At 48.5% G+C, this 14,363-nt stretch overlaps 1 protein-coding gene across 1 annotated transcript in view; it reads left to right on the top strand.

Annotated features, from left to right (window-relative positions):
• The window catches only part of LOC144721330 (synapsin-2-like), a 57,955-nt gene that overhangs the window by 35,289 nt on the left and 8,303 nt on the right, over positions 1-14,363 (top strand). The window contains exons 7-11 of the mRNA XM_078598868.1: positions 4,486-4,548; positions 7,617-7,759; positions 7,964-8,038; positions 10,190-10,292; positions 13,787-13,909. Of these exons, the coding sequence (XP_078454994.1) occupies positions 4,486-4,548; positions 7,617-7,759; positions 7,964-8,038; positions 10,190-10,292; positions 13,787-13,909 (507 nt within the window). The remainder of the gene's footprint in view (positions 1-4,485; positions 4,549-7,616; positions 7,760-7,963; positions 8,039-10,189; positions 10,293-13,786; positions 13,910-14,363) is intronic.

Raw genomic sequence — 14,363 nt, 5'->3', positions numbered from 1 at the left:
AGGCTACAGTTAATCCATCGGCAGGTCATGTGTGGTTGGATAAAGTGTGGGTACTCTCAACTCTTCCCAAATGTCTGACTCACATGGATAAGGAGGCCAAATACCCTCAAGAGGTGCTACCTAGAGCTCCCTCTCGTGGAGTCCCGTCCACCAGCCGTAAAGTTAGCAAGAAATTGTAGGGCTGCACTTTAACCTTTCTGTCATCATCACCCATTGCCAATCCACTGCTGGATGAAGGCCTCTCAACCTCATCGCAATCCTTCATGACCCAGAATTGCAGCCACATCAGTCACATCAATCATCACATCAATCACGTCAATCACGTCAATCACATCAATCGGGAGGGTGGCGATCGCCCCGTGACCTTTGACCCGAGAAGGATCGCGTACGCAAATTCTCGGAATGATTCTGCGTGGGCGGCACGGTGGTTGAACCCTGCGGTCAAACAAAGTGAAATAAGGACCTCATTTCGTTTTGTTCTCGCAGTTATTAATCAATAAGTGAACGCGTTGTTAAGGCATTCGTGACGAAGCGTGCGAGGGCGGCACCAACAGGATGTGGTAGCTCCTGCACACGGGCCTTTCGCAAGCGAGTTTCTTGGCAAGTTCACGGAGACACTTACAATAACAAAATATAGATAGAGTACGATTTGCGAGCTCATTGAATTCTCATCACCAGTTGTACACACAGGAAGTCGGTGCTGCCCGGTCAACGTCGAACGTCGGCCCGACGTTGAGTCAACGGTTTCAACCGCATTCCAACGTTGGCCCGACTTTGGATGTTTACCAGGTGTTGACGTCAAAACGCAGCTTGGAGCATCTTTAATCCACTTGCAAACTCTGCCTTCAGAGAGTTGAACCGCCCGTAACATTGAGGAGCCACTAATTAAGAGTGATCAGAAAACAAGAATAATGCATTAGGCGTGTTATTTATTTTATATGGTTTTTCACGATTTTATTAACATTGTTCTAGCCGCCAATACGTCACGAGACAAAGTGTCCATTTAAGAACTCTTTCGCTCATTCAGAGCAGTGCAAATTCTCCACATCAGAGAACTGCCCACAGAAGGGTAGATCCCATGCCAGGCGAGGGAGTTAACATCTCGCCACCGCATCGCATCAATGTTCAAGTGGAAAGCCCTTCTGTTGGCAATCGTATCACGTCAGCACTCGCTGGCAACGCAGCGAAGCAAGCTTGTTTCATTTTCTGACAAAGCCGGGCTTAAAGCTGTCTCCGTAAACAAAAGAGGGTAAGAAATGGAATTAATGAAATGTCAGATCATGAATGAGCAGGTTGCTCTAATCCTCCCGCCTCTTATCCACGCTGAAGTATAAATAGGGACACGGCAGTGAGTCGACCGGCAGGTTGTATGCGATGGGGCAAAGGGTGGGGGGGACTCCTCGCCCCTCTTCCAAGACGCCAAGCCAGCGTGGAAGATTCGGGAAAATAAACCCTCTGGAGGGGCTCCCTCGAGGCCCCCTAGAGGCCCCCTAGAAGCCCTTCTGCCAGCAGTGATGTGAGCAAGACGTTGCAGATCTCACTGCCCTCATCAACTTTCGTTACAGAACATTTATTTTATTTCACATCAATGAATGTTCGTGCAGTTTTTTTTCATCTCCTGCCATGCGGTTCTTTTTTCCCCGATTTCCAGTTTTTTTTTATTTTTTTATTCTGCTTTCATGATGTTGGTGACCCCCACCGAGGGCACTCTTGCAAATGAGACTCTCCTTGACCACTCCGTCGAATTCTCACCCGCTCAGACACCTCGAGCTACTTCACCCATACGGACTTGTTTTTCTAACCAGATTGCGAACAGCCGAATAAAAGTTGTTGTTGCGGTCGTTTTTTTGTTTGTTTTGGGGCGGGCCGCGCGCGCACACTCGCCCGTGCAGCGCGCGCACACTCGCCCGTGCAGCGCGCGCACACTCGCCCGTGCAGCGCGCGCACACTCGCCCGTGCAGCGCGCGCACACTCGCCCGTGCAGCGCGCGCACACTCGCCCGTGCAGCGCGCGCACACTCGCCCGTGCAGCGCGCGCACACTCGCACGTGCAGCGCGCGCACACTCGCCCGTGCAGCGCGCGCACACTCGCCCGTGCAGCGCGCGCACACTCGCCCGTGCAGCGCGCGCACACTCGCACGTGCAGCGCGCGCACACTCGCACGTGCAGCGCGCGCACACTCGCACGTGCAGCGCGCGCACACTCGCCCGTGCAGCGCGCGCACACTCGCACGTGCAGCGCGCGCACACTCGCCCGTGCAGCGCGCGCACACTCGCCCGTGCAGCACGCGCACACTCGCCCGTGCAGCGCGCACACTCGCCCGTGCAGCGCGCGCACACTCGCCCGTGCAGCGCGCGCACACTCGCCCGTGCAGCGCGCGCACACTCGCACGTGCAGCGCGCGCACACTCGCACGTGCAGCGCGCGCACACTCGCACGTGCAGCGCGCGCACACTCGCCCGTGCAGCGCGCGCACACTCGCCCGTGCAGCGCGCGCACACTCGCCCGTGCAGCGCGCGCACACTCGCCCGTGCAGCGCGCGCACACTCGCACGTGCAGCGCGCACACTCGCCCGTGCAGCGCGCGCGTGCTCGTGACGGGTTCACGTTCCCTCCGTACGCGGCCATGCCCAGCCAGCGGTTTGTTTTTTTTTCCTCCCCAGCAAAATGTTGTTTTGTGTTCGCGTGCCGCGGGAATTAACCCCTCGGAGCGACGGTGACGATGCAAACCACAAAAAAACAAACAGCCCGGAAGGGTGGGAGGGGAGGAGTGGTGGTGGCGGCGGCACGGCGCACTTCAAGTTTTCGAAAGTTATGAAAGCGAGGGGTGGAGGGGGGATGGAGGGTAGGGGTGGAGGGAGGGACCCCCTTTTGCGTCAGCGGTGCTTAAAGCGATTGAGCAAAGGGGGTAAGGGACAAAGCCGGGGTCGTGGGGTCAAGGGCCTGGACGCTCGGCGTTGCGCACCCGCAGGAATTTTCCACGATGTGACGTCCCCCCCCCCCCCGCGTGAATTTGATCCGAAGCGGCAGCTTCCGTGTGATCGGAGTGACGGTGGCGCACGTCCGGCTAGTCCCGGCGATGATGTTCTGGAACCTGTCTCATCGTGAGCAGCCATGGTCGAACCACTGCGACGGAAACGCCCCGAGCGTGTCGGGAAGGTTAGCCGCGGCCCCCGTACTGCGTAAAACGGGGTCCCAGAGGTGGCTCTGTGATATCCACTTCCTCGGGACATTCTCCAGCACGGATGTGCGCACTGCTGCGAGGGAGTTCTGAATGGATCTACGTCTCGTGACGTATGCGCAGATTGTGCAATCGTTCGGGAGAGGGGAAAAAAAAGCAGAGCGCGACAACAACGAGATAAAAGAAACCAGACGTGGTTCAGGGGCCTGTCAAACAAGACGGCAATGAAATTTACTTTCGGACATCACTGCGAGGCAATCCGCTGTCATCGATTGCGTCGAAGCACAAAGCAGCCGTTTGTAGGCAGTTGAATTTAATTAACTGTTCAGCATCCAATTTATGTGGGCATTATTGAGTTTATGTCCAGCCTATGATGTATTTTCTCAATATATATGAGGGTTTAGCACTCACAACCAGGAGGATAGGTAGGTATTTTATTTGTCCCGAACCGATTAAAGTTCGTGTCTTCAAACTTTTTTATTTATGTCCAGGCTCAAGATGCCAATGGACCGCACTGGGTAGTGAAATAGAGGATAATCTTATAATTATCAACATCCTTGCAATGATGAAGGCATTCACAAGCCCCCCCCCCCCCCCGCCAGAGACAACTTTCTTTTGAGCCTAGTCTAAAAACGGTGTTAGACCAAAAGTATTGTTGTTAATGCAGACATAATTCCTTGTAAAAGGTTTCAGTTTGGTGTTTAAACATCTCCACATGTGTTGTTGCCAGAAAAAAGTGGAAAACCTATTCTCATATTTTGGCAAAGAAGGTCCCATGATGAATATACATTATTTATTTTATTTTATTTCTACGTAACTTTACCGAAAGATCCAAAGAGTAATTCCTGCAGTCACGAAAGCTTCAAATCAAGTATGAATATACATTTTAGGCCTATTTTTGTGACCAATGCATACCTGCGACACATACATTCGTGTGACACGTGCATTCAATGTGGTTCATTCATTTATTATTAAGCTTGTAGCTGAACTCGCGGGGGAAAGCTTGAGTGAAGCAAATGCTCGCTCGGCATGCAACCCGACCCGGGGAACAGCGCACTCAGATCATGGGGCGGCCGAGGACAATGTTGCGCGTCGAATTGACAGCAAGCGGTCGAGTGAATTTTTATATCCACACTACGATAGCGAAACGTGGGCAAGAAAGCCCTCGAAGTTTCCCACAGTTCAGGACGCCTGCTCTAAGCGCTGACGAGGACGCTGGGCCTTTTCGATCGCTGCACTTTTGCTCCGCCTGTGACACTAACGGTCGCTCCACGTGATGTTTTGCTTGCGGCTGTTTTCTCACTCAGTTGACGACGCCGACATTTCCGGTCGTGGTGAAGATCGGGCACGCGCACGCCGGCGTGGGCAAGGTGGGTGTGACCACGCGGTTGCGGCACGCTCTCCAACACCAGGACGCCTACGACACCTTTAGGCCCAGAACCGGCCCTAGACCTTTGGGGGCCCTATGCAAAATTTGGTTGGAGGCCCCTTTGATGTATGATTTTTTTCACCCACTAGCTAGCAGTGACACTAGGGGGCCCTCTGCTGGCCACGGGGTCCTTTGCAATTGAAAGGGTCGCTTAGTGGCTGGGCCGGCTCTGTTTAGGCCCTACGGTGGCTAGGAGATGTTAACTGCCACGCCTGGTCTACAGGAGGTCGTGGGTTCAATCCCGATCCTTGACGCCTGCTGTATATTTGTAGTTTGCGTGTTTCTCTCCCCGTGCTCGCGTGGATTTTTCTCCGGGTCCTCCGGTTTTTCCCTCCACATTTTGAATCAACATCATGCGTTTAGAGTATTTGGCTGCTATTCATTTCCACATGATAAGCCACTTTGTTGAGCTATCATTTATGGCCAGGTCGCTTCTGAAAAAGAACTATATAGCTCAGTCGGCTTTACGTGGTGAAATAATAAAAATAGTTTAACTCCGCGGCGGTCCAAACAAATATTGGTTGCCCCCAAATATATATTTTTTCTCTAGCCAATGTTTGCTCCCACCAGGGAAGATTTGTTCCCATCTACGTAATTATTATTATTCCATTTTATTTTAGACTTACGCGCACAAAAAGGTTACTTTGTCACGAAAAGTTTAAGTGGGTAAACTTGTTTTTCTAGGATATGGAACATGACGATTTTACGCCGAGGAACAAATGATCTAGATGATCATTTTTCTATACACTATTTTACAATGGAAAATGGTACGGTTAATGTTGGTAGGAATGATTATCCCAAGGAACCACAATGTTCAGGAATATTGAGAGAGAGAAATAAATCAGTTGCCCAACTGGATAAATCCTATTACTACTCCTCCGTGTGGACAACTGGGATGGAAATAACCAATCAAATCACTGACAGAGGTCTCATGACGGTCTAAGGTTGTGTGGCTCATTACATCAAACATTGCTCATCAAACACTTTCCAACAAACTCTGATTCCATTGGCTAGATAGAACTCCGTCACTGTATGCCATCGCCTTCTCAGTTTGCCATCGCTGCTCACAGTCAAATGCACTGCCCATGACAATTTTTGGGGAAATGCAGATTGCCCCATAAAGTCCCAAAAGGTGTCGTGGCATTTACATCCTTGTTATACACAGACTCACACATCCAACCGCGACACGGTAACACGGGTGACAACACATTCGTGGCGATGTGTTCGCAAAGGTTGCGAGGCAGCACGGTTTGTCTTGCCAACTCGCCGCGGTGCCACTGCAGTGTGACGCACGCCACCTCTGCCTCGGTTTTGAAATCACAGCTGAGTTGCGGGTTAAGGATGTGACACGGTAAGTAAGGAAGGCGTCGACCGCGTGCACGGCGTGGTTTAGAAAACTCAAGGCTGATTGGGACATTGTGTAGGGGTCGTGGCCTTCTTCCTTGCATCTGCTTGTGACGCATCGAGGTTAGACGTGATGAGCCATGAGTGGTGATGACACGGGAAAGTGGGGGGGGGCATGACTTGATGCAGCATGATGCAGTAAGGCTCGTCACAGTTTTACAAGGGACTGATAATTGAAATTAAACGTGGGCACTTAAGCTCGCCTAATAATCAGCCCCTTTGCCAAACCACTGCTCCACTGAGGCCTCCCTGCCTCGTGTCCGGTCATGTGGGTTTTATATTTTTACCATACTTCACCACGCTGGTCTTCTTCCGTATGGCTGATACAGAGTAACAACTACACTTTCACATTCAGGTGGTCGAGCAAGATAACCGCGTCAGGGGCAGCGGAGTGCATCGCCGTTGATGTCTCCTCCGTGTTTGTGGATCGGGAATTGCGTCGTCGTTATACGTTGTACGGCCTCTGTTCTGGATGACCGCAGGCGCACACTGCTGGAGAGTGTTATATTTTACACCTGGTCAGTTTAAGTCATTGAAAGAGGTGCCCCAGATTTAATCATGAAATAATAATAATAACTGATTCCTCAATTACTTTTAAATCGTAAAATCAGGGAATATGACAGCTAATTAAATTGTCATGACCTGAGAAAGGATTTGAGCTAAAAACAGAGGCTGAGAATTAATTTCAACGTTCATTATATTTCAGGACTACCGTGTTTCATGTCGCAATAGCTTAAATATGTGAGAATGTACACGTTTTTTATAAATCATAGTCATTCATGTCTGAGTTGAACAATAGTGAAATCGGAAAAATCCAGAGATGTTTAGAGAAAGATTGTACAAAATCTATAGAAATATGGAGAGATATCAGAGAAAATCCAGAGCTTTTTAAGCAAAAATCGGAGGGTGGAGAAATCTTGTAAAATCTTGAAAATCCAGAAATCTTAAAATCCAGAAATCCAAAATCCAGAAATCTTGAAAATCCAGAGCACTCTTCAGAAAAAATCGGAGGGGCAGGGTAGAAATCTTGCTAAACTGACAGAATTAACGCAGTGAATAAAATGCTGAAAAATCTGGAAAAACCCAAATCGCAACCGGCTCCAAGTGCCTGTCGCATGCTGCAGAGTTACAGATCCACTTGTGGGGAAGTTGCTTTGAGAGTGACAATGAAGCGACGTGTTATGTAAGCGAGTGGTTTGAGGGGTGACACTAAGCAGCACTTCTCCTCTGCATGCATAACAACCATTAAGACAAGTCCTGCCCTTCAGGTGGGCATTCAAAGCAGCCACTCGTGATGCAAATCCGAGGGGTGGCAAACGTCATTTTATCTCAGCGTTTTACAGACGAACGCAGAATGGATTATAACTGGAGGATTACTAATTACACTCCACCGATTTCTGCGTTTGCCCGTGGCGCATTGGGGATTGAGGGCCTCAATTAATTATTTGGCAACTCGGGGTTTGTGCCACCCACGCTATGCCCGTCGGTCTGACCGTCGGCCACAGCGTGGCTTACGAGTCAACTGGTATCACATTACAGCTCCTCCTCACATTTCTCCTCCTCGTCCTCCTCCCCCCTCCTCCTGTCACTCGGCACGCGCTCCAGGTGAAGGTGGACAACCACTACGACTTCCAGGACGTGGCGAGCGTCGTGGCGCTCACCAAGACGTACGCCACTGTGGAGCCGTACGTCGACTCCAAATACGACATCCGCATCCAGAAGATCGGCGCCAACTACAAGGCCTACATGTGAGGGCAATCCAAAGGCTCGCGTATCCGTACACACGAGGGGTGGGGAACCTGCGACCCGTGGGCCCCGCATGCCCATTGCAATGTCACCGTTGAGAATGTTGTTGGAACCGTTGGATCAGGGTTAGGCCAACATTGATTGGCAGCAGCCTATCGCTCACCGTCATCAATCGTCATCAATGTAATCGTCTATCTGTCCCCCAGGAGAACCTCCATATCAGGAAACTGGAAGGCGAACACGGGCTCTGCCATGCTGGAACAAATTGCAATGACAGACAGGTGAGTGGTCACAAAGTGGCATTGAAAAGGGGTGGGGGGGACCTTCTAATTAAAAAATATCCTACACCCCCTCGGCCACACGAGGTCACATTCTAAGGATCGGTCGCTTAAAGATTAACGCTTGTTTTAATGAAGCCAGGAGAGGAAATTGTACAGCTCAAAATTAGCTTTTTTTTTATCCCACTTGTGCTAGCGGCGTCATATTATGAGCCCAAATTAAAAAAAACATTATAAACTCTCACAGAGCAGGGAACCCCTCTGTGTTGGAGAAGAAGCCCACGGAAGCAGATATCACAGAACTACTTCTGAGACCCCTTCAACTGACCTTTCACCCCCACCCCCAAACTCTAGAGGGCACACTTTCCTACCCTCCAACGACACAGACAAAAGTGAAGTGCGGAAACAAAATTTAATGCGGCATTTATTTGACAATCATCAGGTGCCCAGGCCGAGACCATCAACCCACGGCTCTTGAGAAATTGGTTCAATCCCCGATGGCTGCCTGGATTTGAACCCAGGATCTCAGTGGTACCAGCACAGCTCCATGACCTCTAAACCACACGGCGACCTCCACGAAGCATATTCTTTAATCGCATGAAAATGAGCTTTGAGTGATATTGTTGTATATGTGTATACTGTACACAATTGATACTTTCGTTAAAAAAAAAGATGAACACCAGATGAGAATTTGATGCTTAAAACGGTGGCAGCTGTTCCTGTATTTATTGCGCTGTGACCGTGGGAGGCATCACTAATTTACAAGGCGAACGGATAAATAACATTGGGGTGTGGGGGTGTGGGGGTGTGGGGGTGAGGGGTTGCCGGTGGGGGGGTGGGAGGACAATCGGGTGGAGGGTGGGGGGCTGAAGGAGTGCTCAACAAAAATGCTTTCCGAATGTAAGCTTCGTTTCGGTTATGGATTACCATCCCAGATTAGATTAATGATAATCTCTCCCTTGGACACGGATAATTTTAAAATTGATTTATCGTATGAGCTGAAGACCTCAGATCTCCTTTTTCTTCTCCCACCCCCCACCGCCATCTCCCCCCCCCCCCTCCCCCCGGGTTGCTTGTGCCACTGAAACCAGTTTTGGTCGTGCGTTGCCAAGCGGGAATAAATGTGAATTTTGTAGCACCGAAAATAATTGCTTCGGCGACCTGTTTTCCAAAATAAGCCGCTTGTATAATGCAACCTGGATTTACAAAACAATCTAAAAGCCACCCCATCTCAAGATGCTGTGCTATAAAGGGGGTGGATGCATACAGATGAGGACTTGGAATAGAGGAGAATTTTTTTGGAGGCTGCAGGCCAGAGAATGGAAGGTTTCCATGGCTTATTTTCAGCCGAGTTTGTCTGGGCCGGCAACTCAATGAAAAATATTTATGCATCCTGAACACCAGGATGGCTACGACTAGTGACGTGAATACGACTCCAGTCATCCAGTACCCTGGAAAATATTCAGTGATAATTTCGATTTAAAGCTTTCGTGACTGCAAGGATTAATATTCTTGGTTCTTTCGGTAAAGTTACGTATAAGGGAAATAATAAAATAAAAATAAAATAAAACAATAAAATAAAAATAAATGTTTTATTTTTATTATTTTTATTATTTCCCTTCTACGTGACTTTACCGAAATAACCAAGAATATTCAGTGAGATATTAAGCCCCAAAGGAGATGATGGTCACATCTCGGGTTCCCACCTGTCCTGATTTTTCCCGAATCCTCCCCTATGTCTTGGGAGATCTGCGAGTCTACCCAGGGCATTAAGAATCCCGGTTTGTTGCCAGTTACGTAACAATACACCACGCAACACAACACGTTTAAATGCACGTGCTCCCCTCTTCCGACATTGTGAGATCTTCTTCTGCCCATGATATGTTCCCGTTTTTTTGTTGTTGTTGTTGTTGTATCTCAGAGGTGGCAACCCTCGTCACAACAGTGTCAGCAAAAGATGGTAAAATCCACCGTTCCCAAATGGGTCCCTGCCAAAAGAGGCAACGTTTGTGCTCGTTTCAACGCCCCTGTATTTCACCTCCTGGTGACACACAGAGAGAGAGGGGATATTTTCCCTTGCTCTGCTTTGGCATCGCTGACCGGCCCCAATCACTGTCCCTTGGATCCACATCTGCACCCCCCACCCCCATCCAGGTACCGAATGTGGATCGACACTTGCGCTGAGCTGTTCGGCGGCCTCGATGTCTGCGGCGTGAAGGCGGTGCACGGCAAGGACGGTCGTGACTACATCATCGAGGTGTCGACCTCTCCCATTATTCTCATTTGTATTTTTTGAACTCTCTTTTTTGTTTTGTTTTAAACTGCTCGTTGTTCTGTTTAGTTTGTTCGTCCTTCCCCCGCACCACTGATTTGCATGGTTGGCTACGTACGGTGTGAAAGAAGTTCAACGTACATCCGCTACCCTTCCCCTCCCCTCCATCACTGTCATTGCGTCGCTCGAAAAGCGGTTAAACCCGTTGCGTCACTTCCTCCGAATCAAATGAGAGTTCAGCACGTAATAATAATAATGTACATTGTACACACCACCTTCGTCGTTCCACTGCTGGATGAGAGTTTGCCGTGGGTATTTTTATTATTATTATTTAACCATTTTATACCATGGAGATGAGTGCGGGTTGGTTAATACAGATAACATAGACAGGGGAGGATAGTGCAATACAACAATGGATTTCGCTGCACTGCTCTGTGCTGCCAACAACATAGCCCTACAGCAGCCTAGAGCAACCAGTTTTATGGAAGGTGGTCGCCCAACCACGCACTATCCAGGCTCAAAATTCTGCTTAGCTTCTGACTTCCATCCATATGATTCTGTCAAAAGAAAAGGAAACAATAATAATAATACTGTGGTGCCATTTATTTCCCCATGGAAAGCCGAAACCGAATCTCACGACCTAAATTCAGACGGGTCCCAATTAATGGGTGTTTACTCTTTGGCTCTTTCGGTAAAGTCACGTATAAAGAGAAATTAATAAATTAAATAATAGCATGCGACGTTTCGATTACAACACAAGCAGTCATCATCAGGTATAAATGAAAGAGAAAACAAACCTAGTATACTTAGAAATATAATGCAATACAGCACAGAGAGTCGGCTAACATAACAGTCCACACCCCACCTGGTTGATTACGTTCTTCCAGAGATTGCTAAATTTGAGAGAGAGATCAAACACAGAACCGGAGACATGTAGGCATATAAGCAGAGAGAGATAACACAGAGACACATAGAGAGAGACACACACATAGGCACACAGAGAAACCACACCTCTGTGTCGAGGCCTTAAATAGAGAGGGGGACAGAGAGAGAGGTGGGGGGGTAGAGAAATTGGCATGCAATCGAAACGTTGTATGCTATTATTTAATTCATTATTTTCTCTTTATACGTGACTTTACCGAAAGAACCAAAGAGTAATTCCTGCAGTCACGAAAGCTCCAAATTAAGTTTCATGGGTATTTAGTTTGATGAGGGAGGCAACTGGAGGACCCTGCAGGAAAAACCCACCACGCGTCCGCCAGAGGTCGCAACCGGGTTACCCGATACCCGTACCCTACCCGATACCCGGCTACCTGTACCTGGCCGGGTACGGGTACCCGTTTGCGACCCTGGTGCGGCCGGGTACGGGTAAGGAATCAAAACCCGTTTGCGACCTCTGGCGTCCGCACGCATAGATTCAGTCCACCGCTGTATCGTCATCTCCTGTCCCCCGTCACAGCCTAACGCTACAGCAGCACCCGTGGCATTCCCAGGCAGTCTCCTATCAAAGCATTAACCAGGCTCAAGCGCTGCTTCGCATCCAAGATCCAAAGAAGTCAGGCTAATTCAGGGTGATGTCATCGTAGGGCCCATTTGTACTTTGTAAAAATAATATTTTAAAAGGGCACGTCTTTGCATTCAAACAAGTTACCGTCGAGTTGATTTTTTTTTCTCACACACACCAAACGTGATATTGGAAAGGAGATGCAAGTGTTTTTTGTAAAAAAAAAATCAAAGTGAAAAATCAAAGAGTGTTATAACAACTCCATTGGCAGTCGTTCACAGGCGCGCGTGTAAACAAAAAATGTCCACACAGGTGATTAACACTGCCATGCTGTTACAAGGCAGTGTTAATTCATGTTTACTCACAAGTAGATTTACAATCACACGTGGCCCATTTACAGCCCTGAGCCAGTGGTGGAAATTCCACTTTCCTATGCCGGGGTCCTGGTTTTTCATAGGACAACCACTGTTGGCTTCTCACAATGTCGTGCTCATTTGACAAACCGTGGGGAGAGGTGACAGGAGGGCTGAGTCGACTCACAACCACGATTTTAATTCCTACCGATCACAGCTTGAAATTAGTGTCTAAGTGGGGCGGCACGGGGAGTACAGTGGTAACATTTGTGCCTTATAGCAAGACGGGCTCGGTTCGATTCCCGACCTGGGCGCCTTTCTGTGTGGAGTTTGTGTGCTTCTTCCCCTGTGCTGCAGCGTGTGAGTGCGAGTGGCGTTTGTATACTCCCCGCTATAAACTATTTTTAAATCCTTTATATTAAGTTCACTTGCTTGCTTGCTTAGGACCGTGCAAATCTTTCGGTCGTTTTTTAACCCACTTCCCGTGATCCAATCGAGCTGACATTTTCCACACAGACTCGTTGTGCGTGACAATTAATGTTCGTGAAATTTTTTTTCCAAAGTTTTACACTTTTTAGGACAAAAATATTATATTTAATTACCAATTGCTTAATGCTGCCATGCAATCATCTGACCCATAGGTGGCAGCCATCTCAAGCCAGAGGACGAGAGGACTCTAGCCGCCACGCATATAAAGGATTTATAGTGAAAAACTTTGTTTTTACGGGTTATACTTGTTATTTTACCAGGTAAGGCCCATTGAGCTCTAGTGCTCTTTTTCAATAAGCGATCTGGCCAGAAATGATAGCTCAACGAAGTGGCTTATTATGTGCAAATGTATTGCATCCTAATACTCTAAACGCACGTTTCTAAATGTGGAAGGAAAAATCGGAGGACCCAGAGAAATATCCACCACCCGACCACGGGGAGAGAGACATCCAAACTCCAAATATACAGCAGCAGGCGTCAGAGATCGGATCAAACCCACGACCTCCTGCATACCAGGCGAGGTAGCTAACATCTCGCCACCGTGGCGCCCTTATCCTGCATGGGGTTTTTTCCGAGTTCTCCGATTTCATCCCATAGCTAAAATAAAAACCTATACAACGTCCACTGGTATTGGCCAAACGTCCCAAACGCTGAAACATTACCTGTAACTTACCCATTTGGGATTAGACGCAGCAGCAACATGATAAATATGAAGTAAGTACAAAAAATCAACTTGCATCTCTAAACAAACGAAGTGATGATACTTGTAAATCAGAGAAGAAATATCTTGTGAAGCGTACCACATTATAAATATATATATAAGTACAGCTGACTCATTTTGTATGAGGCTGGGTGGTGCATACCATAAACGCACATGAATTTGAGCTCTGTATAATTAATATTGATAATTATCATGAATTAACCTATGCAATTATTGTATCATCCAACGACGAGCCCTCTGAATTCCCCCGCTCCATCTGGCAGCCGGCGCCTCCTGCACCGATGACTGTGATGGTACCCCCCCCCCCCCTCCGACTACGTGGGTGACAAGATAATGGACTCTTCCATGCCGCTGCTCCGCACGCATCGTTGACACCTGTCCCTTATCCCCCCCCCCCCACGTGGGTGACAAGATAATGGACTCCTCCATGCCGTTGCTCGGGGAGCATCAGGACGAGGATCGCGCGCTCATCGTGGATCTGGTGGTCGCACGCATGAACCAAGTTCTGCCGCGCACACCTGCGCCGTCCCCACAGGTTCGTCGGGAGAGGGGGGGCACGGGGGGCACACGGGAGACACGATGAGGCTTAGTGGCACTGCCGAGATCCGGGGTACAAATCCAGGTATCGGCAAGAATCAGAATATGTATTTACGCAGGAGGAATCGGATGAGCTATAAAGCTCTTGATTTGAAGCTTTCGTGACCTCAGGAATCCATACTCTTTGGTTCTTTCGGTAAAGTCACGTAGGTAGAAAATTAATAGATCACGACGTTTCGATCGCAACACAAGCGATCGTCATCAGGTGAGACTTTACCGGAAGAACCATCGAGTATAAAGCTCTTTTTCCATAGATGTCCAGTAGGGGTGGGTCAGAACGTTACAAAAACACGATAGGAGCGCAAAGTGTAGTAAAGGTAAACAAATCATTTAAAAAATATATACAAATAAAACTCAACTATTTTTTATCTTACCAGGTAAGGTCCACTGAG

Source organism: Lampetra planeri, chromosome 11 (genome assembly GCF_965212315.1).
Source record: "Lampetra planeri chromosome 11, kcLamPlan1.2.h2, whole genome shotgun sequence".
Lineage (NCBI taxonomy): Eukaryota > Metazoa > Chordata > Hyperoartia > Petromyzontiformes > Petromyzontidae > Lampetra > Lampetra planeri.
Note: the sequence above shows the minus strand (reverse complement) of the source record. Positions and strands in the feature narration are given on the sequence as shown.